The sequence below is a fragment of the Mixophyes fleayi genome, chromosome 8, assembly GCF_038048845.1.
Source record: "Mixophyes fleayi isolate aMixFle1 chromosome 8, aMixFle1.hap1, whole genome shotgun sequence".
Classification (NCBI taxonomy): Eukaryota; Metazoa; Chordata; class Amphibia; order Anura; family Limnodynastidae; genus Mixophyes; species Mixophyes fleayi.
In genome coordinates, this window is record NC_134409.1 from 6,326,836 (window position 1) to 6,353,590 (window position 26,755).

At 40.9% G+C, this 26,755-nt stretch overlaps 1 protein-coding gene across 16 annotated transcripts in view; it reads right to left on the reverse strand.

Annotated features, from left to right (window-relative positions):
• The window catches only part of DAB1 (DAB adaptor protein 1), a 540,644-nt gene that overhangs the window by 89,844 nt on the left and 424,045 nt on the right, over nt 1–26,755 (reverse strand). For all 16 annotated transcript variants that reach the window (XM_075181742.1, XM_075181737.1, XM_075181738.1 and 13 more), the window contains one exon: nt 261–400. In XM_075181742.1, coding sequence (XP_075037843.1) covers nt 261–400 — 140 coding nt within the window. The remainder of the gene's footprint in view (nt 1–260; nt 401–26,755) is intronic.

Below are 26,755 nucleotides of genomic sequence, written 5' to 3' on the forward strand. Positions count from 1 at the left end.
TGCATATTATAAAGCTGTTTTAAGTCTATCAAATAGGCAGCTGTATCTGGTGCATATTACCTTGTTTACTTGCATATGAAAATATCTTTTTTTAGATTAGTTGTCTTGTAACTGTTACAGCCGTCAATACATAAATTGTATCTCATTTTTGCAATAATTTTTTTTTGTTTAGAAACAAACTACATTACTTGACATGTTGAACAAAAATGACCACTATTCAGCAACAACATTACACTGCAAACAAAAGAGTTACATGTCACCTTGAGTTTCATCATTGAATCCTGGCATAACTTGTCTCCTCTTGCGGCCGAAACCTCGTCGATTCCAATTAGTTTTGCCTTGTACCGAACACCGTCCCCTTTAAACCTTTTTATCAAAGTGGCTTCACTGCGGTCTTGACCTGAAAAGACAAACGAAGAAACTGCTCAGGAAAAACACCAACCAGCTCTCAACAAAGAGGGCGATCCCCGGCCCCCTGAGGTGGAAGGGGCCCATGAAACGTACAGTTTTCGACATATCAGACAACCAAATGTTTTCATTTTCTCCCGCTCGGGGCCAGACATGCACAGACAACAAACACACTGAGAAATTCACAGAAAAAAAAAACAGGTGCTAACGGAAGTCAAAAGTAATCAACTTAGGAGTCAATATCTGCTTTAAAATACAGGACAACTGTAATTAATCTTTGTAATCAACATTATATGTAATGTATAAGCAGGTTCAGTTTTGTTGAATTAGTTTTAAAAAGTACTAAATTCTGTGTAGTTACAGATTTTAGTCCAAATGGGCATTTTAGAGGACAACTAGGCAACCACAAGTTCCAGCATACCCTGGTCCTGATAAAGCTTGTAGCTCCACACCAGTGGGAGATCCACATTTTGTTTCTTGTTGACTGAATTAATATTGGTCCTACCTAATCAATGGGAACCAGCAGGCCCACCTATACGAATTATGGGCCCCTGACAATTTTTGGTCTCGTGCCCATCTACCCTTAACAGATGATTTTGTAAAATGTTATATCTTAATGTCTAATTAATAAAATAAGTTTAATATGTCTATGGAATTATAAAGCAAACAGAGAGGGGGTTAGAATGTAGCCCCCCCCCCCCCCCTACATAATGTAAGTCAATTGTACACACATTTATAATCTAAACCAAATCACTGGCGCACCATACGGGGTTAATTATTAGAAGAGCTTAAAAATATACCCAATGGCAATAACAATATGAACAAATGTGTAAATGCACTTAACAAATTCTGGCTAGTAACGCTGCTGTCAAGGCTGTGTGAACGAAAATGAATAGCAATAGACAGCGCAGAGATTGCGCGTGTTGATCTGACTAGTCTCTGCACTGTCTAGTGCTATTTATTTTCGTACACACATTTGTTGACACATTTGTGACGACTTGTGAAGTTTTAAATGAATGTAAGTTTTCCTTGTTTGGTTTTTAAAGATTGTTTGATATAATAACGCACAGGATCATCCTTTTTATTTGTATTTTGGATGATAGTTGCCAAATAAATGCTATATGTTATTTGTATCACATACATAAATGTTTTTCATATACACATATATTAACAGTATACATATATAATAAGTTTTAGAATATTTAATTTGATCTATATCAAGTGCAGTCCACAACTTGATTATTTGATTTTATTTTCCAGGGGAGGTTGCACCCCCCTTAAGGACAGCTGTTGATACAGTTCTGAGTAGTTACAAGGCACCATCAGGAATGTTTTCTTGGCTATAAGTTTCTTAATAATGTAACTACTTGCAATAGAAGTCAGGGGCCCCAAAGATCATACTTGCCAATTCTCCCGGAATGTCCGGGAGACTCCCGGATTCGGGATGGGTCTCCCGGACTCCCGGGAGTGTATGTATCTCCCGCATCTGCCCACTTCCCAGTGAAGTGGGTAGAATTAGGTCCAAAATGCCGCGATTCACGAGAATCGCGCCATCTGGTCCCGCCCCATGCTGTAAAATGACGCGTTTGTGTCATTACGTCACGGGGGGGGGCTGGTCCAAAATGACGCCCACCTCTCCCCGGCAGCTCCCGGAAGCCAACTACAAGGAGTTGGCAAGTATGCCTAAGATCACAGAATTGTTTCCCCCTCGACCAGGGAATAAAGGAATACAATGCAGGTGGCCAAGTGACCCAGCCCAAGTTAGCCCGCTATGGGACCAGCTTGGGGGGGCTGGCCGGCCTGGGGGACCCCTGACCCACACACCAGCCAGCCCCAGCCCTTGACTCTTGTTTTAACCTGTGGATTGTACTAGGAACCAGTGACATCACTAATAATGCAATTAGGAACCAATGACTGCAGATTGCCACAAAGATGTCACTTGTTTGTAGCACAATTCCTGCAAAACTCTGTCCAAAAATTACGCCAGTCTCTTAGGTCACTCAGATGTGTAAATAATCTGCTCTGTAAGCATCATTTTTACATATATTTATGTTTGCACGATAAGCGCAGTTTCCTCCACGGTCATTAACCTTCAGTGGGCGATGCACTGTTTTGCCCATAATACATTACATTTCTTAAATACTCAAAGCCAGTAAAAAAAATCCTTTTCTCTGTATGAACCTTTGACAGCTTAGTGAAATAACTTATTTATTTTCTGTGCCAAGAATCCAGATTGCTCTTTATATGCTGAGCTGTCTGCTGTAAATGAACTATACATAACATATGGACAATGAAATATGGTGCAACTTTGGCTAAAAAAAAAATAATAGTGCAGTTTTATTTCATTTTTGTAATGAAAACTCTATTCCTTCTTTACCCTAATGAAAATCCTTTTTCCAACTCAACTGGTTCGAGCGGAAAAGAAATCACTCGCACTAGTCGAACAGACAATAAATATATTTATGAAAATAGAAATACATAGTTTTATCTTTCCAAAGGGCCCCTCTGTTCCATCTGGCTACAAGGAGGATTCAATAACAGCGAAAGTGTCTCCACCATTGGGAATAAATTGCTACCAACGGAAAGACTTTGATGTTTCTTGGATAAGGGCACAGTGTTAACACTTCTCTCCGATTGTCAACATCCACTTCTTGGCAGCAGTGCTTATTTATGGAAATATGTTTTTCTTTTCACATTAAGAAATAAATAATGGTATATAGGGTACTCAGTTGAGGTTTCCATAGTTACAAACTAGCTATTCTGAGAGCAACTGGGTACTATACAGAGCTGTCGCTTGAATAAATGTGTTATTTAGTGTGTAGATGAAGGAAAAAAATAAAAGCTGGAAATTGGTTTCAAAGCAGAGAGTATATTTCAAATATTTTGTTGTGTTTCTTTTAAGTCTCTTAAATATGTTGAGCGCCGAACAAAGTTCTGTTTTTGAGAACTCAATACTTGTCGTAAACAGGTGTAGAAATGTGATTTGATTATTATAGGTAAAGGCTAACACATTCCAGAAGTAACAATGTCGTTTTGGGTGAATTTAGGTGATCTAAAATAAATTCAAGTTGTATTTACTGGATCTTGGTGGATCTGGCAATTTGGCAGGTTTCCACCATGTGTCAAAATGGTCCAAGCAAGAGATATATCTACTGCTCAGTCGTGCTTTGTTCCGGTTGTCAGGAATTCAAAGGGGTGGGGCTTTGACAACCCTGAATTAGACACACCGCAGGAGGATCCCTTGCTTCAACTTTGTACCAAATTCGCCAAGTACCAGGGGTAAAACTTTCTATTTTACTATAGGACAGCCGATTCCTAAAACGAAAATGTAAGTTTACCTTTGTGCAGACACTTTGCTAAACAATTTGCATTATTCCGGTTTGTAAAAGGGCCGTGCGTCCCGGCCAGAGTAGAAATGACAGGTGAATATGCTGCCTACTATCATCTTTAGACCACCCACTAATTTAATTACAAATTCTCTACTATTCTTTTGAAATCCTGCTTTTTGGCGCTTTATTTATGTTTTAATGTAGTTTCCGAGATTGTCTTTATTCATGTTCATAGTCACATTGCTTTATGTGAGCGTATATATATATATATATATATATATATATATATATATATTCAATTTCCGGTATAAGATGTAACAGGATGGTTTGAGAGTCGTCCCATTGGTGAGTCGAAAGTTGGTCATCACCAATCTGGTGCATTATTGGGAATCTCCATCAAAAGGTGCAAGTTCATTAAGAGGTCAATAAGCAAACAGCCAATCAGAAGCAGCATTCTAGCATACCTCCCAACTGTCCCGATTTCAGCGGGACAGTCCCGATTTTAGGGCTCTGACCTGCTGTCCAGCCCGGGACATATTTGTCTAGCAGGTGGAAATGTTTACAGCATGCCATGGCCACACCTCCATTGTGGCGACACCACGACCCCTGTCCCGCTCTCGCCCGCTGACATGTTGGGAGTTATAGGATATATTGTGGTCATCGTCACCCTGTAACTTTACTTCAGCCCTACAGTACAAGAGATACGACTCCTAGGTGGTGGATGGGGGGAAGTCTCCACGTGTAGTTATGTCGTTGTTGTGTGAATATGGCCTTGTGGTACTCAGATTACGCTTGACCATCCCCTGCCTGTTCCACCTCGAAAAGTCTAAGATATCTAGAAAATCTATATAAGGACGCATTTGGATGCACATGCAAAATTGGTCTATGCCCAAACCTAAATAAGGTCTTTAACTCACAAAACAAGTGTAACAATCTTCTACATGTACCCCCATGATTAAATTATTGTATCCACGTGTGACCTTTAATCCAAGCCCAAATTAACAAGGTGGTGATTAAACAAACACGACAGCTGTTTTCTCCGGAGAATGGAAATCGCACGATATATGAAGGGATTTATCAATCAGAGATTTCTTCTGCATTAACCTACTTTTGTGGTTTACTCCATGTAAACTGTGATGTTAGTAACTGCCTGACCCCCCCCCCCCCCTCACCCTCCACTGGGTCAAATCCTATGCACATGCATGATCTTTAGCAACGCATGCGCAGTTCCGATTCGACGGTCGCCGGAAGCGTTAGGCTGCCGGTGGGGACTTAAAACATTTGGAGCAGTCCCAGAATAGTAAGTAGCAGCTGTGTTTCATGTTGCTTTAACCCCACTAGTTTAATAAATAGACCCCATAATATTTAAGAATGTATTCTTTCAGTTCTCACAGCGACTCGCAAAAAAAGGAAACAAAACACTGACATACAGAAACATAAAATAAGAAATATAAATACTGTGCAACAAACAAGTTGCAAATACAATCCCTGTTTCATATATAAACGTGACGTCAAAAATTAATCTCAAAATACTTAGCAAAAATATATAAATATCAGGAATTCCATCTATAGAAAAGCACGAAAAAAGTGATTCTCCCAAATCAGCCTGGCCCCGTGATTATCATATAAGTAAATGGTGTCAATACAACAAATTATAAAGAAAGTGGACATTAATATATTATAATGTAATAATAAACAAATATCATATACTTTATATTATAGCCAGATCATCCATTAGGCAATCTAAGCTCCTATCGAGGGGCCCGGATTACCCTGAACCATTTTTATGTCATGATTTTTTCTTCTTCTTGAAAACAAAGGGGGTGATTGGTGCCCCCAGTGTCTTGCCTAGGACCTGATAGGGTCTTAATCCGACTCTGAATTACATTGATCAATTTATGTAAATATCATAAAAACATATGTCAAATCAGAATACTTATTGTCATAACAAAAACGAAAGCCCAATAATCTTAATAAACCTAACTCCCCTCTTCACAGCTTTACCTCATTTAAATAATACCACAAAACTGCATTTTGTTTTCGCACTTGGATGCAAAAGTACTTGGTCTCATACACCTAAACTTCACTCAACAATGTACGTTACCCATCCACCCAACTCCTCCCATCGGTCATTGGAAATGTCCACACACAGCCCCCTCCCCTAAAAACACCCGTTCAATGCAGCATGCACCTGCCACTGGTAAGTATGATATCAGGGGGACAATCTCCCAACTGTCCCGAATAAACCTGATCTCTTGGACGGTCCTCTCCATTCTTGACTGTCCAGCCTAAATTGGTACAATTGGGGGGTAGGCCCAATCTGTAATAGTGGAGAACAGGATAATGAAATTATCTCTCTTCCACAAACTTCCCTAAAGTATGTGTATTTCAGTCAATTCGTGAATGTGCTTTAAACATTGATACAGTGTCTCATTTTGGGGAAAACACAGCAATTTGTGCACAAGCTCTCTTTAAATTATACGTCTTGGTACAATTTGATTCCAGCTATGCAGCTCTCTGTTATCTTCAACATTTTGGTTTCAATGAGGCAGTTGACTAAATTATATGATGGTTCACCAGTCATTAAGCCGCCGTCTGCCAAGGATACAAGAATCCTCTGCCAAGAACGTGACTCTTCGGAGGATGACTAAACTTTTTTGTTTTAAATGAATCAGGTTAAAAAAAATATTATCTATTATTTCAATCAATAATTTGTTGTTTGGCCTCATTCCCCAAAAGGATTTAATTTCTATTTTACTACCAAGAAATATATTGTAACGCACTTCCACGCTGTTAGGGCAAACACACAGCGTTGGTAATTATATATGCTTTACTATTTTTGCGAATGGCGAACATTGAACGGGTCCTGCAGATTTCAAACAACGTCCGAACAGAATCTATAAACGATTCTACTATGACCATGTTCCTTCAACCGGTGATAATCGATAGAAATTTGAAACGGTTCAAAATTTTTGAGTATCGCTACCCAAGACAAAGAAACAATCATCATCATCATCATCATTTATTTATATAGCGCTACTAATTCCGCAGTGCTGTACAGAGAACTCACTCACATCAGTCCCTGTCCCATTGGAGCTTACAGTCTAAATTCCCTAAAACACACACATACACACACACAGACAGACCGACACACAGACTAGGGTCAATTTGTTAGCAACCAATTAACCTACCAGTATGTTTTTGGAGTGTGGGAGGAAACCGGAGCACCCGGAGGAAACCCACGCAAACACGGGGCAAACATACAAACTCCACACAGATAAGGCCATGGGTGGAAATTGAACTCATGACCCCAGTGCTGTGAGGCAGAAGTGCTAATCACTAAGCCACAATCAACCCCGTCTGGTAATTGAAATAAATGTCTAATAAAAAGACTATCTAATTAATACAAGGGTGAAAAATCCTTGTTACAGCTCGTGCTTTGGACGTCGCTTAGCGGTCATTTCTGCGTTAATCATATTGCGCACGCCACCGTTTGCTTTACATCTGTTTATGCAAAGCGCCGTTGCAGTTCCTGAACGCGCAATAATCCGGTAACTGATTTATTTTTGTTTCCCCTCAATAATTTAATTCCTTCTGTTTGAATAGAATCTCCTAGGATGCGACTGCTTGGAGAGGGTGAAACAGTTTATCAATAGTTCACCTGAGCATAAACAATCTAGAGGGTCAGATGAGCGTTATTTACGTATTTGGACTTCACGGCTTGTCGCCCAAGGCCGCCGCGTGAGTCATGACTGAGCAGAACGCTCACAAAGACTTGGATGAATGAAATCATGAGATATAGTCAATGTTTGAGATCGGGTTCTACGTTCTCTCTCTAAGTGGCTGCGGAGGGCGGCAGACTCACGGATTTCATTTCATTTCACGGTTTCCTGTTATTCTATGATTCCATAAAAGAAATTGTAAGCAATAGAACTTCACCCTATATAACAAAGGTTTAACGTAGGCCTGAGGAAGGTGGCGATAACAGATGAAAATCATTCAAAAATGCTTTATTCTTTGAATAAAAAATTTTTCTTAATCTTTAGAGAGTTTTAATTTATTTATTTTTAAAACATTTTTGTAACTATTTTTTAACCAGCACTTCCGGAACAGCGGATCATGCAGCTGCACCCGCAATTTTTTTCTAAATTGCGCCGAGAAGAGATTTATCTCTGCAATTAGCAGCAATCAATAAAATATTTTTGCAGGAGAAAGGGTATTATGGTTAAATAGGCTGTAATATTTTAAGTCTGATTAATAGAGTTACAGGGTGACTCTATATTAGGAGCCCGGCTGTCAGAAAGACTGGGGATAAAGGGAAGTGGCCTGGGCCGGTGATTTAAGGTTCTTTGCCTCTGGATTACTGTATAGAGCGCTCAGAGTGAACGCTAGGTATAGATCATTAAGGAAACGAGGACTCTCCACCAATCATAGCAAACAGTGATGTCATTGGGGATTACTCATGGATAGGATAGCCCATGGAGAGACATGTCTACGCACTGATAGATCCAGTGTATACTGGATTTAACAGTGGCTGATATGTCAGCTGTCAGATAAGGTTACACTGAACCTATCAGTGCAGCAGGGGAAGAGAAAGGCTCACTTTGCGAAATTATCTAAGTAACAAGTAATTATGAGAAGAGTCATGGAAACATGTATTTTTCTGCTAAATGTATCTATTATAACAAGTGCAACAAAAAATAACAAAATATCACTATGCTAACACAAAAACAATGTGAAATGTAGAGGTCTATTTATGGAAGGGTGGAGAGAGCAACTGCTGTGTTCACCAACGACAGGGCCGGCTATACCATCATCTTATACCATATGAGGGGCTACCCTTGTAATGAAAAGCCTGTTTCCTTACCACATGTTAAGGAATTGCTTAGATCAGTGGTTCATACTTTGTTCATACTGTGTGAGAATTGATCCCAGATTGATGACCACGACCTTCTCCCACAGGCATAGTTACAAAAGTGAAATATACACAACTACTTAATTTATTTCCAACTGGACTATTCACTTCACGCAACCCCTCTCCAATCCCCTCCCCCCATCCTATCCCAAGGATTTACCCAATGACTAACGGACTCCAGTACATACAAGGCTGAGAGTGAACTAATGCTGTATCTATTGATCTAGAGATATATGGGACCATGGGAAGGACTGTAATGGATTATGGAATTGTATCTTACTACGCTGAGAGAATGATTGATATTGATAGATGTGATAGATAATGCTGAGGTGGACGTGATGTATGGATTATAGGGGGCAGTGTGATGTGATTACTGGGAGCAGTGTGAGTAATGGGAGATGTGATGTTCAGTGATGTTATGGATAATGATTGTATATAGGAACACAGATTCAGCAGTGAGTAGGATATTGTAGCTATTGAGTACATACTGATGTTGATTAGATAAATGGATATTTTTAGGACAGTATTGATTAGGATTGTGATATTAATATTGTATGTTTGCGTGATGTAGTGTACTGAGGTATATGAAGACTTGAAGTGTTGTTCTATAGACAATATGAGGTGTGTGATACATGTGAGATGCACATTAGACAATATGGAAACTATATAAGCAGATTGTGATGTGAGAATGATAGTTGTATTCTGCCTTTGTACTTGGAACATATAGTTTACGTTATGTTGTAATATTTCTAGTTTGCGTCTGTGCAGAATGGGAGATGTAGTTAGTCGCAATGGGAGCCGTATTGAGAATTACAATACACCATTAAGGTATTTATACACATATATAAAAACACAGGTAAATAATTTAGAGTAAAGGAAACTTGATGATGTGCTACACTGTTTTATATTATGTGTAATATTATTATTCCAGATTGGTATGTGAATAAGAAAATATATAGCATTTCAAATGAAGATGCATCTGTGTAATCTTTCTTGATATAAGTATAATTGATTTTTTTTTTTACAGAAATAACGCTCATTTTTGCTCATGCCCCATCGAGGTGCAACCAAAATTGAGCGCTATTTTTTACCGTAATAACGGTAAAAATATGTGCCTGCGATGTTCTGAGGAACATTGAATTCCCCCTCTGTGATGTGTATCTACTGTATATGGTTATATATTTGTACTATATGAATCTGTGGGTAATAGGCTGGGAGTAAATTATACGTATTGTGTATATGATTGTAAGTCCAATGTCTAGGATGTCTGCTATGATGTGTCTGAATGATATATAGCGATACGTCTAAACAGAGTTAATTGAGAGCAGAAAAGGAAGAGTATTTTTGGGGTAAACGGTAATCTACCTTTGCGAGTGGTTAATCAATCAGCTTAGTTATTATTATTATTAGATGTTCATTAGCATATTTCCCTCAGTGTTTGTAGCTCAGCCTGTTACATTAATGTCATACTTTATTAAAAAATGTTTATAATCATTGGAACTGAAAGCCTTTTAGTTCAATTGCGCACATGCCGGCTAATTCTCATGCCCCGAACAACGGAGACTAGAAAAGCAGTAACTTAACTCTTACCGATACGGAACAGTATTGATGGGGCAATTAAGTATCTTTCAGCAAACTGGGTAACATTTTTTGAATAAATACAGGCATAATATGAATAACCCTACTTATCGCCAAGATATTAATTTCGGATAATAACTAGGCCCCTTAGTAAGTTGAACATCATCATCATCATCAGTTATTTCTATAGCGCCACTAATTCCGCAGCGCTGTACAGAGAACTCACTCACATCAGTCCCTGCCCCATTGGAGTTTACAGTCTAAATTCTCTAACATACACAGACAGACAGACAGACTAGGGTCAATTTGATAGCAGCCAGTTAGCCTACTAGTATGTTTTTGGAGTGTGGGAGAAAAGCGGAGCACCCAGAGGAAACCCACGCAAACACGGGAAGAACATACAAACTCCACCCAAATATGGCCCTGTTCGGGATCCAAACTCATAACCTGAGCTCTATGAAGCAGTAATTTTGCACAGGGCGAGTGCAGGAGTCAGGCAGATTGATGACGTTCCTCGCTACGTACTGATGCACCGCGCCTACTTTTGCAGAACAGTGCAAAAACAAGATTTCATTTTCATAGTTTGCTTATCAATAACGGCACCATCAATCGGAACAAGGACTTTCATGGATATCCTTAGAAAAGGGACATTTGGCTATTAAGTTCTAGCTGAGGCAAAGTTATCAATCGTTTCATAGATATAGTAGACACATATTTATTACAAAGTCTTTAAATCTGTTTTCTCAGCCCTGTATTAGTGCAGTTATTTCAGCAGTACTCAAGTTACTTGCTAAAGGGAGGTTAGCCCAGGCGTTCAATGCAAGAACTGACCCGTTAAGAATTGAGATGAATGAGATAGAAATTCAATTTCTTATAAAATCTCTTCAGTTCTTAGGCTGCAAAATAACATCAAACTGGCTGGCAAAGTATGAAACAAAAATAGTCTTCAATGCTCTGGATTTTCAGCCTTTTTAAAGCTTTACATTAGATTCTCGCTCATTCCAAAGGCCTAGTCACTTGCTGCAGTACGTGAACCGTTTACTGGAGAAAATCTTATTTTTATACATCCAGCTATTGTTCAATAAAGAAAGATTAAAGAGCTCAGACTGTTTCTCTGTGTCTAAAGTATTAACGAGGCTGAGTATATCATGTGGTTGCAAATGTCAGATGAGGAGGAATTGGAAGGAAACCAAAGTAAAGTGCAGCTGGTGACAGATGCAAAACAGCAATTGCAGATAAAATTAAATAATGTTGTAGATAGAGAGCGCAGTATTTATCGGGGTTACGCCATGTTGACCTGCCGCAGCGGCATGTGAGACTGCAGATAGCGTCTCTTTGTCACGTGATCAGCTTACATCCGCCCTTGCGACGGCCCCTCTCTGGCCAAATATGCCCCCCCAACGTTCTGTAGGTAGCATAGGCAAACCGAGGGGGGAGGGGGGGGTTCCTAGTGCCTAGAAACCCCTCTCCAAGCCTGGGGCACTGTATAATTGAGGTGGCTGGACCCTGCCCCCGCTTCACACGGCTCTGCTTGAAAAGGGAGAGCTGTGTGCACCTAACAGTAGTGTAGGCAACATTGCCCATGTATATTATGGGGATAGGAAGAGTTGGAGAGCAGCCAAGCACTGTCTAAAATTATAGCCACGCCCCCATGCAAGCTGGTCACGCCCACTGGCGGCGTGGTGTGGAAACCCCCCTCTACAAATCCTGCATTTGCCCCTGGGTAGCATATTGGAATTAAATTATTTGCCTTTTAGGGGCTTTTTAGAAAACTTATTTTAAAAAATACACTTTCACAATTCTTCCCAAAACTCCGTTCAGTGCAATCCCAGAATTTTAGCCCAGAGATTACCACACTACTTCTCCCTAGTCCTGGGATACCAAATTTGTTTGCTTTGTACAAGGTCGGACCGTGGGAGTAAATGGGGAGTGGTCAAACACAAAGTGGGATGGGGGCACCTTTTTTGTCATGGATTACGATCCATTCATTGATTGTAGGGTCTTTTTGTCTCTTCATGTTGGCGTTTGATGATGCAGTGAACAATGATCCCATATGGGCCCTTTTAAAGTGAAAATAAATGTTGCAATCACCTCTGGCTACTTTGTTTATGGTAAAAGAAAATTCTAAATAATTTGAAGTATATATGACATTAGTATATAACATTAAATAAACCTGTTTGATGATTGATAAGGACATACTTACACGCATGTTGGGCCGCTGCTTGTACAAGATGCAAGCAATAATTTATTTCCCACACCAACAGGAATATTATTGGTTCAGCACACAAAACGGCAGCTTCTGCTTCATTTTTGGCGACGGGGACACATCAGCACTTTTCCCAAAATAGTAACTTGTATTATGCTAATATTCATTGAATAGGGATGTGCAGTATCTATAATTAGAGATGCTTTTGAACTGGTTTGAAATTCGGTCAAATCTACCACGTTTGATGGCCCCAAACATATTTGTGTACAATCTTCAATAGACCCTGATTTGAATTTATGGTTCAAAATTTGCAGCCCACATAAGCCGTTTGGTTCGGACGTTCGCTTTTGCAGTTTGCGTTCCCATAAAAATTGCCAGTTTTCACTTTTTAAACACTGTTTAAGTAATGTTTAATTTAATTAATTTAAATAAAAAGTAAAAAATACCGTCTTTGAAGTTTTGTCGTTTTAAGTTCACGATTTGTACTTCAAACTTTGCTATTGAAAACCGCCAAGATGTATCAATTTTAGCTTGAACGTGTCCGAGTATGAGTGCGGACCAGCTCAACCAGGTGCAAAATGGCTGCAACATGGTCGAACTGGCTTGGACATGGTTGACCCCGATTTTAATGAACTTGCCAGTTTTTTTACTTTTTAAACACCGTTTAAGTAATGTTTCATTTAAGTGATATAAATAAAAATTTAAAAATACCGTCTTTGAAGTTTTGTTGTTTTAAGTTCACAATTGTCCGACATGTCAGCACTCATGCAAAATACACAGAGAATGAGTGACATCAATATGTCCCGGGGACGTGGGGGTGGGAGCAGGGACATTCTATAAATCTGTTTATTAATTTAAACTCCCGAAAAATAAACATTTTATATTTTAGGGGCCCCTGACTTTATATATTACATCACTTGTAATATGTAATACTTAATATACAACTATACTTGTCTACTGCTAGTTAGCAATAGATCAGTATTATCAATGATCTATTATATAGAGGTAGAGGGGAGCATTGCATTGGTTCTCCCTCAGGCTGGTGGAAGTCCTGATGATGATCTTGCTGGATTTCTGTGGAAATTCTAATTTATAAATAGTTCCCACACTACATTGCTCCTGTGTCTTCACTGCACTCGCTGGAAGAAAATTACGAACCGCACAGCACTGCTGCAGATACGCAGATTGCAAGGAACACTCTGACTCCGCCCACCACCCCCCATCAGCCAATGAAAGCTTCTACACCCCCTCCAGTATAGCTTGTTTCCTGCCCAGGGCCATAAACAATAATTATGTGAAGGATTTTTCAAACTGACCACAGATCCAGTTTGATGAATTGGTTCTAAAATTGTCTGGAATCTCTAGAATTTTAGATTGTGTATAACATTTTCCCTTTTCTTCTCTTTAAATAATAAATAAGATGAGCAGGTTTCCAAAATATAATATTTCTATAGTTTATTAAAAATATTATACATAGATACATCCATACTGGCAGGGCCCTCTTAACAACATTTGGGGCCCCCGGGCAAAGCAGTGCACCGGGGCCCCTATATATATATATATATATATATAAAAAAAAAAAAAAGAATATATTTTGGGCCCTGCGGCCCAGGGGGCCCGTCAGAGGCAGCGAGAGAAAAAAGTTCCTGAAAAGAAGAAGAAGAAAATACTTACCTTGCTCTCAGCTGGCGATCCGGCTCCCTCCCTGGTCTCCTCCTCCGTGCTGCACTCGCAGTGCATGTCGGGTGTGACGTCATCACGCCCGCCCGACATCCATTGCGGAGCGCAGCACGGAGGAGGAGACCATGGAGGGAGCCGGATCACCAGCTGAGAGCAAGGTAAGTATTTTTTTCTTCTTCTTCTTTTCAGGAACTTTTTTTTTTAGCTGCCTCTGACGGGCCCCTTGGGCTGCAGGGCCCCCGGGCACCTGCCCATCGTGCCCTATGGAAGAGACGGCCCTGCATACTGGACGAAGCAGATATACGCCCAGGGTCTCAAATGCCAATTGACACTCTATATTTGATTATGTCCTTCTTTTATAGACTATGTTACTCCTTATTTTAAAACACACCTTCCCAGCTTACATCACTGCTGGCAATCTAAGTCTCTATCATTAAAGTGACATGTTGTTTTGGACGGGTCATCTTGACCTTATTTAGAGCCAATATTTCTTTGGCCATATCCGGCAATTATATAACTTGTTCATGAATTGTGCAATAATGAAAATTTACTAAAAACATGTCTCTTGTTATGTAATTTGTGTTTTTCGGTTCTCTTAAAAGCACAAACACAAATTTCAAGTTCATTAGTTCATTCTATTGAACTAATTAGTAATATAGGGTTTTTGTTAATTATTACTTCGACAGTTCATTAAAATCGGGGTCAACCATGTCCAAGCCAGTTCGACCATGTTGCAGCCATTTTGCACCTGGTTGAGCTGGTCCGCACTCATACTCGGACACGTTCAAGCTAAAATTGATACATCTTGGCGGTTTTCAATAGCAAAGTTTGAAGTACAAATCGTGAACTTAAAACGACAAAACTTCAAAGACGGTATTTTTTACTTTTTATTTAAATTAATTAAATTAAACATTACTTAAACAGTGTTTAAAAAGTGAAAACTGGCAATTTTTATGGGAACGCAAACTGCAAAAGCGAACTTCCGAACCAAACGGCTTATGTGGACCTGCAAATTTTGAACCATAAATTCAAATCAGGGTCTATTGAAGATTGTACACAAATATGTTTGTGGCCATCAAACGTGGTAAATTTGACCGAATTTCAAACCGGTTCAAAGGCCTTTCTAATTATAGATACTGCACATCCCTATTCAATGAATATTAGCATAATACAAGTTACTATTTTGGGAAAAGTGCTGATGTGTCCCCGTCGCCAACACACAATAGAAGCTGCCGTTTTGTGTGCTGAACCAATAATATTCCTGTTGGTGTGGGAAATAAATTATCCATTGCCTGCTTGTACAAGCAGCGGCCCAACATGCTTGTAAGTATGTCCTTATCAATCATCAAACAGGTTTATTTAATGGTTTTTTTAGTGCAAATGTGATTCAAGCCCACAAAGGTCACAGATAAAAGATATGTTTGTTCTTTGTGCTGTCACAGTGAATAGTTCATGAGTGTCATATGCAATAATCATCAACTGCCCTATACTGTATACTTTACTTTAACAGTTAATTTTTCTGCCTTAAAATAAATCCTGTGTGGTTGCACTCTTAGTCTCATTAATGTACAGACATTGTATTACAATTAAAGAACACTTTATAGAACTATATTGTGTATAAATACCGGAATCTGATCCCAGGGGAACTTGTCAGTGGAAGGAACTTCAAAGCCGCTCCATGCCCCTGATATGGGCGAGTTCATTGGGCGAATCCTTCTGCTTGCGGCAAGGACATAAATCCCTTATAAATTTATACCATGTATAGATCATGAAAGCTTTGCCCTTTCAGACACTGCTCCTGCTCGAATGTCTCTACGAGATGAGAGCCGTCTCTGATATGTAAATGTGAAGGCCAATCATCAGGATTTTAAAGTCATTAGTTAATACTCACCTTTACCATGGAATAGAGCTTCAACTACCTTGTGCTTCCATAACTGGGGGACTCACAACTTTTTAAAACTTTTTCCCAAATTTAGCCCTTGAGATAGAAATGTTTCTATATGTTTTGTTTTTCCTTTTATATTGAATTAGACCATGTAAGAAAACTTTACATGGCAAAGAACCTTTGCAGATACGTTACCAAATGTGATAATACATTAAAGAAAAAACAAGCAATTAGATTATAGGCAAAATAAGGGCGAGTGGGGGTCTATCTTGTGACGAGGTCAGAGATGTATAAAGAGGGGGAGTTGGTGAGGGATTGGAAGGTGAGGGTGGGTAGCTTGAATTTAATTCTGGAGGAATGGTGAGCTAGCGGTGGGATTGGCAGTGTGGTGTAGCGGATGAGGAGGGGAAAATTAGCCTTGTCATACATGACCTAGGTGTGTCAATGTTCCCTCTCTATGCGTTTGCTATTGATGACCCTTTATTTGGTCCAATAAGATTAATTAACCTCCCCCCGAGTTGACAAATCTAGGTTACTGCATAAGATCCTACAATTTATGTTGTAGTCACAGCTTGAGGATATAGTGTGGCAGATGCGAGGTTCCACAGTTTTAAACATTGAAAGAATATTTGTATTGTCTTTTATCTCCTACAAGTTAATCCATGCATGATACTCATGTATTCTAGTCAAATCAAGCTACTTAAGGTGTTAAAAATGTTCTTGTCATGCATTTGGGGCTAGGCCAGGCCTCCTCAGGGGAAGAGCGTTACTTCCCGATGCAAGCGCCCTTTTTTAACGTGGTTTTGTCCACATGTCACCACCTCATCATTTTTCTCCATCACCTCATCCTTCATCTTTATCGCTACATCTATCCAGATGTCTATCCAGACACAGGGATCTCTCTCAGCGGTCCTGAGTATCACACTCCTCTCGCTCTGTCACCCCCGGCAACCACCAACCACTCCCCACTGTCACCCCCGGCAACCACCAACCACTCCCAACTGTCACCCCCGACAACCACCAACCACTCCCAACTGTCACCCCCGGCAACCACCAACCACTCCCAACTGTCACCCCCGGCAACCACCAACCACTCCCCACTGTCACCCCTGGCAACCACCAACCACTCCCCGCTATCATCCCCTGCAACCACCAACCACTCCCAACTGTCACTTCTCTTTCAAGAAATATATATATATTTTTTTAAAATCTTTATAAACACTTTTAACAATTAACAAATTAAATTAACAAATTAAAAACATCTTAGTATACCAAATTTCAGCCCTTTCTGAGTTTTTTTTCCACACACACTAAGAATTTAGTAGGTCAGTGTATAACTTCGCCCAGCAGGTGGCGCTGCAGCTTGGTTTTTTTTCCCCACACACAGACACACGCCACTAGGCTTTTATATAGTAGATAAATAGAGCAGACAAGCATGCTCCATCAGATCACATAGCATTTCCAAATAATATCTATTTATACAACAGTGTAAGTTATCAGCAGAGAGTGTTAGATGGAAGTAAACCTCGACATTAGTCATCCTGGAAAACATTCTGGTGTATCGCTATAGCTTGAGGGTCGCAAAAGAGTTAGGCTGGGTACAAACTACAGTGTTTGCAGATGATTATCGGGACAATCAAACGATAGATGAATGTTCGGCCCAATATCGCATTAGTGTGATGAATGATTATCGCTCCAATGCTGCAGTGTGTAGGCACTCAGGACCGGCAGTGTCCATAGATCTCCATAGAGTTTAGAGAGTCAGGATCTTTTTAGTCGAAGAGCACAGATCTGAAGGTAAATCTTGTAAAATGTGTATAATGTGTATACATGAATCGGCTGTTGATCGGGACTTTATTTTTTTTTTTTTAATCATTGGTAAAATTGTTAAGGATATTACATTGGGAGAAATTTTGTATGCTCTGTAGCTAGCCGTGAGTGAGCACTTTTTAAATATAAAAAATATTCTATATAGCTGATGGTATTAATATCCTTGGGAATAATCTGCATTATTAAGCTGTGTGGTCAAACAAGGTATTAATATCCCCCTAACCAGCCTGTCCCTCGTTTCTCACAAAATGTGAATAATAGCCCTTGCCTTTGTTCCCCAGCTCAACAGAGTACAACTGCAGTGTCTAATTACTTGTGAATAAGGGGACATTGTAGCTCATTGTAAATTTGTATATTGTGCATTGTATCTTGTTGATATTGCATGGAAGCTGTTAGTCATTGTCCTTAAACTGAAGCCAGGTGGGTTATGGGTAAGGATCAGATTGCAGGATACAGGTCAGGGGGAAGGCCAATTAGTATCCATTGTTCTCAACATGACTAGTTCAGACATTTTGTCTAGAGCCCAGCAGGGGACCTTCTGTGGAAGAACAGCTCATCTCCACCCCCCTGATACAGCACCCACCAATGGTTAAGAAGGACAGACCCAGAGGTTTGCCCAGGAAGGGGAAAACACTGTGGAAATTAGACCCTAGATATATAACAACACCTCCAGGAGGGAAGGTGATATTCATTCTGGGGATTGGTTCATGGAAGGTGCAGTGTAGCTGGTTTTGAGTTTTCGTTCTCTATCAATGGACTACAGCTGCAGCTGAGAAGAACTCCATGGGTCTTTAAGTTAGGGCATCCAGGTGACTGTAGCTCCTTAAGCTAGTGGGGTAAGGGACCTCCGCCCTGCTCTTAACACATTAAATGCTGGGCATCAGAAATCAGCGTGAATATTTATTACATGTCAGAAAGGGGGACCATCTACAAGTGTCTGCATGCAACCAGCCCCCTCAAGAAAAAGGGACTGCAAGAACCAATTAGTACTTGTCAGATACACTCTCATAGAGATTGTATCTAACCAACAATTAAAGGCAAGATATAGATTACATTAATAAAACAAATCCTTTGGGTCTATTTTATACATTTTACTAACTGACAATTCTACCGCTGTGGAGATTTTTGTGCTGCCAATTCTCCTCTTAATTCAGTTGGACTGGATCTCTGCAATGAGATCTATGCAACTTGGCACTTTTCTAGTGTGCAATATTGCTCATAGATCTAATTAAACTGCAGCGACCCAAGCCTCACAATGAGCGAGCTAAGCACCATTACATATCATGATGCTCTATTGTGTGCGCTGGGGCTGGCGACCCCTATATTGTGTATAGAAAGACACCAGGCGTAATCTGAGCGCTTACGTTTTCAATGCGGCAAATGGTTTCTCATATGTCTTACGGAGCACTGGATCTCACCTTTATGGAGGCCACAAGCTGTGCATAAAGCAATTTCAGAGCTGGAGAAATATCTGTAGCCTATACCTTGTATAAAAGAAATAAAGCCTGACTTTACAGAGGATTCTGGGATTTATTCTTGATCGCAGTCTTGCCAACAACGGAACATTCATTGGAAACATCTAAGTGTTTGGGCTGTATAGAGTCATTGGGAATTTTCTGGGGAAAATTTCCAAACTTATCAACATTTTTGTATGTAATAAACAATTCAACTGCTTCTAGGAATAGCACAAATAGGGACGTGCGTGTTATACAAGGTGAGGCCAAGGTCAGGCATTGTATGGTGTACATCTAAGTAAAAAAAATCGAATATGAATATTGCTTTGTGCTACATTCTTGCAGCAGTTCCGTAACATCTTTTGCAGATGAAAGAGGATGCAAAACAGGTTTGTTACATTGGTGGTGCTGTTTGTATCCCTGCAGTGCACATAACGTGGCCTGCTTGACCTTGTGTAAATAAAATGGACCACTGTCAGGTGTCTTAAAAAATAAAGATATGAAAATATAAGTAATGTAGAAAGAGAATTACCTTCATCCTTGTCACCAAATCAAATGTAAATGTGTAGTTCTCCCACCATCCGTCACAGTCACCACAGATGCTAAAAATGTGTTTTTATAGAACAAAAAGCTAAAGTGACAAAGCATAGCATGCCGGTTTTGTTTACTGTGACATCACCAGCCATGGTACCCCCAGTGAGTTCAGCAAACAGCACAGAACACGATTGTTACCTAGGAGATTTTAAGCCTGTCAATCAATCAGAATGTTTCTGCACTGCCCCAGCTCTCAGCAAAGAGATCATGCACGTAACATCACTTACCCCTGGTATACTATTTATCTTAATAATACACAGGTTTTGGTATATTAATGTCAATATATTCTTTAATTTTAAACACAAATGCTAAATATCTCTATGTATTCAGAGTGACTGATATATTTGAGGGATTGTCCCCTTTGACAAAACTAAATTTGATAAGTGTGTGTGTGTGTGTGTGTGTGTGTGTGTGTATTCGTGTATGTTCATGAGGTAGGAAACTTAGATTGTAAGCTCCACTGGGGCAAATAATGATGTGACTGAATAAACACACACTGTACAGCACGGTGTTATATCTTGGCACTATATTAAAAATAATAACATCCCTGCCCCCTTTTTTATGCTATGCACCTTTATGTAGGACTTTGGTAACTTCTCTCCTATGGGACCCCCACCATTGCTATTAGACCACAGGTCCAGTCTGAGGCATTTGATAGTAGGAGGAGCCTTTACTGCAGGTGGAATAAACCCATGATATAAATTCAGTCTGCAAGGATGGGAGGTGTGGAGGGATGGAGGCCCCTGATTGGATGAGCTTCTGTCCAATCAGGCACAGCATGAGCTGCACACCTCCTGTCCCAGTGGATTACAATCTCCAACCCATTTCCCGCTGCAGCTTCCTTCTACTCTTCCTTTGAACCACCACGGACAAGATGGGGTGGCCTCCTGGGCACGAGTCAAGGTGGGACCCTCTACACAATGAATGTGAACCTGTGACACTAACACACTGGCTATTTCTGGATTGTAGGTAGGACAGTCCCAATATCAGGGGAAAGTCCCACTGTCACTACAGTCAGTCCCAACCCTGGGAAAGTTGGAGGGTAGGTCCTTGCTCACCATGGTAAGTGGGTGCTGCACATACCAACCAGTGGTTTCCTCTGTGTTTTCTATGGGGGGGGCAACTGTATTTGGCAAGACCATGCCCTAGCACAGCGTGGCCACACACCGCTTGTCCCAAATGTTGAAAGCTATGTGGCTACAGAGATATGCTTGGGGCTGGTAATTGAGTTGAATTTTTGAATGTGCCGCTGACATTTCAGAAACGCTCCTTCGAGTTTTTGAACCACTTAACTATGGACGACTACTTGACATCTGCTTGAAACACAACAGGTACAGGAATCGGCATCAAAACATAGAGATCGTCATATAATTGACATCATGTGATTACCGATAGGCAGTGCTGACAATTCCTGGCTTAATACCCTGGGACAATCTGGGCCATTGTTAATTGCTACCGACGGCTCTTCTGCAGTGGAGAAGCCAAACAAGATGTCCTTAGTTACCTGCATTTAACCTTTACAAAAAGCCCTGTTGGCTTTCCTACAAGTGCTCTGGAGTCGGTTGCTATGTTTAATGGGGAGGGGGGAGTTGTGGACATAGACATGGGTAGGACCCAGGCACTGATTAAAGTGAAACTGGTTCATGCAAATAGTAAAATAATGAATTGATTAAGTCAGCATTTTGGATGAATCTAGGTCAGTCCATTATTTTACCTGTCACGTACAGTTTAGCACTGCAAAATGTGTTTACTTATCTTAAAACATTGAAAATGTCAGTGTTACCAGCTGCGATATAAAACACTGCTTCTGAACACATATACAAACATCAGATAATCTACAGGAGGAAGTGAAGGAGATGAGGGCTTGTGAGAAAACATACAAACTCAAAGTCAGAGGCAGTCATTAGCAAAGCACAAAACAGCAGCTCAGGAGCAGAAGAGGCGACTCGACAACTTGTCCACGTTCCCATAGATTGCTCCCAGGGGGGCTTATAGAGCAAGATGGAGGAGGGAAGGCATTCATAGAGAAGCACATCATTTTGTGGAGCAGTCATTCCTGTTTATAGAGCGAAATTATTGAAATTAAATAAAGGTGTAGAGCTGTCATGGACAATTTCGCTCCATAGAGGGACTTAGCCTTTACGTCAGCTCAGAGCTGGTGAAGATTGGGTCTCATCCTAAACTTTTTATGGTACCTGCGTTGCGCCTGCATGTTGCACTTTTTGAGACACCCTTAGTTCCTGGTGCACTCCGAGTAATGTAATTTAAAAACATTCAGCACACAAAACTGCCTCCTGCAGTGCAGACAGTTCCCATGCACAGCACACTATTTAAAGCTAAAATTCAAATGATTATAAAATTGGAAGTGCACCTTCTCCCCCCAAATCCTCAACCAGCCAAAGTGCTAGACAGCTGGGCTGGCTTCCACTGCAACAGAGAGATCACAAGAGAGGGGTGTAGTGCGATTTGGGTGCACTCCATATAATACCTCCACCGTGGGTGACAGACGCCCGTTAAATACACCGCGCTTTCACCTGCTACATCGCCGTTTCTTTGTCCAGTCCTGAAGTAGCAAAATATGTTTAAATGCAATAGCTGTTCAGAAGTACAGACTATATACCCACATACGCTGAAGACAGGATCTGTTTACCCATGCTGTGACATTTATAGGCTTTTTCTATAGTTTTTCATTTAACAACCAGTCTGCGATAACTACAGGGACCCCACGCTGAGGCACTTCTGTCTTACATCCCCATGTCTCTGGTCTCCGCTGAGATGTTTTCCATTATGTGTGAACTCTAAGTGGGTACTTTGGTAAAGCAAGTGCTGAAAGGATCTTTACGTGGCAATGCATATTATTTCTGTGCAGAGTGCTCATGACACACCCATTAGATGGTGACCTTCTGACCTTGGGTAAGTCACGTCATCCCTTCAGCTTCCTGTGGCAGGAGTTTATTGGGAGAGGTGTGACAGGAATATTTATTTCGGTGGGAGCTTGTTGTGAGGATACCGGGTTAGTGTTTATGTTTTTTTGCCATTCACACTTAAGCTGGTCCACCTGTCGGCAGCTTTATGTGCTAGCCTTGGACACCCGGGATTTGCAATCACTAAGCTGAGTACACACTACAGGATTCTCAGCCGACTATTGATTCAATCACACAATAAACAACCGTTCAGGCCAATATCGCATTAGTGTGTTCACTTAAACGATGAGCGACAGTCCTTCCAAAGTACCGATCGTCGTTTCATTTGATTGTTCAGCAGAACTATAAATGTTGTTCCAATCCTGCACAGTGTTCACACTCACAATCAGGATCTCCTTAGAGTGTACAGAGTCAGGATTCTTTCAACCGATGGTTATGACAGATGAAGAGCACAGATCTGGAGGTAAATCTTTCACAACATGCATAGTGTGTACCATGAATCGGCTGCTGATCGGGACTTTTTTTTTTGTTCGGTTGTTGGTACAATCGTTCGACGGAAAATTCTGTAGTGTGTATCCAGCCTTAGGCACACTGCTGAAAAGTACAACTGTATTTTATATATGCAAAAAGTAACAAAAGCCAGGGGGTTTACACCCAAAGAGCATACTGAACAAGCCTCCAGCCTGTAGAGACTATAGTCCCCAATTCCCTTGAAATGATTTCCCGGTCACTAAGCCACACTGTTCACTCTTCTGCAAGTCGGACAGAGTCCAATGTCTTCCTGCTTTTTTCAGATACACAAGGAAACAAGGTCTGAAGAGTTTTGAGGATCTGATCACTGATGCGTTCCTAGACCAGCCGAACAGGAGCCGTGAATACTAGTCAGTTCTGTCATGAAGAAGAGTGAGCGCTGGCGGGAAGAGGCCCCTTTTTAACCCTGGTCTGGTTCCCACATGGTTTGGCTTTGGCGGGGCCGGGTCTATTTAACGATTCCCATCCGGAATGGGTGTCTTCTTCTTGAGGCTCACCCTGTATGGCATGCTCCAGTAGGACTCCTGTGATGGTTGGCTCTGGGCAGTCTGGGAGAGCTTAGAAAACATCAAAGGTGAACCCACTTGGGCCAATAAAAGGGGCTAATTACATTAAAGGGCCTAATTACATTAGAAAATGGTCCCTGAGTTGACCAGCACTTCCGGCCCAACATGGCCGAATGATAGCAGTTGTAATTCTCTAAGTCTTTTATCCATGGTCAGCACAGCTTCTCAGGGTGCCTCTGATTGGCTGAGGTTATCCACCAATATCGCATTGAAGTGTACTAAACCACTGCATCCAATCAGACACCTGATTTCATTGTCAAACTTGCACTTGACACATAAGAGCTTATTGCTGATTGTTTGCTGTATTTTTTTGTAATGCTGCACTTATATTAACATTTGGTGGGGGTGATGGCAGTCGGTCCTCCTGTAGCCTCCACTTTTCTCTTCTAAACATGTGGGGGCCTATATCGGCTTTGCTGCACTTGCGCTGACACGATAGTGATAGTGGGTGCTGGCACTATGAGCCAAATATTCAAATGACTAAAATAGGTGATTTGAGAATAATGTAAATATATATTTTTGCTTATGCGTCAACCACGTAAAGGCCAAGATATATGCTTATAGCACACCAGACCAAAATAGTCGTCCCCTCACCCAACTATCACTGAAATGACCTCCAATATCCACCACCACCCCTCTATAGAGAAGAAAAATACTTGTATTGCCTGATGCTTGCTGGTCCCCGTTACCCACCTCAGACCATGGACCCTACACCTCGTGTTCGTGGTCCGGAGCCGTTTATAAAGATAAGACTTACAGGGGATACATAGTATCGTTCATTCCAATTAAAAAGTGACTTAATAATCTCTCCATAAGATCATTTACATCGCCTACAGCTGAAAGCCACCAGGACAAGCTATTAAAAAGGGTTTAAACACCAGAAAAACAATGACATCTTTCATTTTATGCAGCAGCAGCAGTGAGTGTATAAACTCTGAACGCTGAGGCAAACTGTGAGGTTCCAACAGTGTATTAAGGATTATCAATTACTTACCGGGACCTTCGTCTACAGCAGCTGAACTTTAACTTTCCTTCATTATACAAGGTTGTATAATTGGTGGGAACTGGTAGACTGAAGATTTATAACTCAGCTCACCTGATTACTTCTTCACCATAAATTAAATACTGAATTTTGAGTAAGGAAAGTTCTGTCACAAAACAATAATATACAAGTTTACATTGAAAATAATCTATATGATAATTAAAAGGGTTAAGGGCTTACACGAACCTGGATGGATACAGTGAGAATTTGCACACTCCAAAATAACCTACCAGTAGGTTAATTGGCTGCTATTAAATTGACCCGTGTGTGTGTGTGTGTATTAATGTGAGTGTGTGTGAGGTGTGTGTGTGTGTGTGTGTGGACCAGGGCTGCCAAGAAGAATTCAGGGCCCGGGTACAACAAATTCATGGGGCCCCCCCTCATAGTCAAGTAAGACACAAAATTTAGGTGTATGGTCGTACATTCAGGGGCGTGGCTAGCCAAACGGCGGTGCAAAATTTTGGGGAGGTGTGGTCATGCATTTGGGGGCATGGCAAATGTGCCATTGGGGCATGGCTAGCCAAACGGCGGTGCAAAATTTTGGGGAGGTGTGGTCATGCATTTGGGGGCATGGCAAATGTGCCATTGGGGCGTGGCTAACATCAAAACCACTAGGCTCTCAATTCGCCGGAGCGTCACATATGTTCAAGCACTCCTGACTTTCAGGACATCTACCACCACAGTGTAGTATACAAACAATGCAGTGTGTACACAAACAGTTCAGTCTTGGCCTACACCTTACATTGGGCACAACATTCACCAAAAATTGGTATTGTCCCTACTAGAATCACAACATTTCACACACTGTGCTGCTCTCTCCTACCTGTTCTTCTCACTTTCTCCACCTGTGGCTGCTGGTTTCTTTAGTTGTGGCTTGTCCGGATCCAGAAATGTTAAAGGACCTATTTTGAAAAAAAAAATGGCTACATTTAGAAAATTACAGCCAGCCCCGGCGTTAAATCAATAGCACTCACAATTAATAATTAGGCCTTCCTCCAGCCCCAACATTAAAATACTATTCACATTTAATAAATAAACCTATTTCCCTTCCTGCAAACAGCCCCAGCAATACCTATTTCCCGCAACCATCACTGCCATTAAATAATTCATAGTCACATTTAATAAATAGACCTCATTCTCCCTAAACTCACCCCAAGATTCAATAGCCCCCAAACCACCCCATCTTAAATTAATAGTCCTCACTATTAAATTGCCTCACCATCACCCTACAAACAAAATAGCGCCCATTAATTAGCCGCCACCTACCTCACACACACTACATTGCAACAAGCCCCCTGTGCCATCACACACACAATACTGTGCCCCTTCATCACAACTACACTGTACCCCCTTATGCTCACACTGCGACCTCCATGCTGCTTTTCCCCCTTCTTTTTTACTTTGTGCCTCTCTCCCACTTTTTTTATTCCTCTGTTCCTCTCTCCCACTTTTTTTTCCTCCTCTGTTCCTCTCTCCCCCCTTATTTTCCTCCTGTTCCGCTCTCCCATTTTTTTCCCTCCTCTGTTCCTCTCTCCCCAATTTTTTTTTATTCCTCTGTGGCTCTCTCCTTTTTTTCCTCCTCTGTTCCTCTCTCCCACTTTTTTTTCCTCCTCTGTTCCTCTCTCCCACCTTATTTTCCTCCTGTTCCGCTCTCCCATTTTTTTTCCTCCTCTGTTCCTCTCTCCCCAATTTTTTTTTATTACTCTGTGGCTCTCTCCTTTTTTTCCTCCTCTGTTCCTCTCGCCCACTTTTTTTTCCTCCTCTGTTTCTCTGTCCCCTTTCTTTATAGTACTGTCCCTCTCTGTTTTCCTCC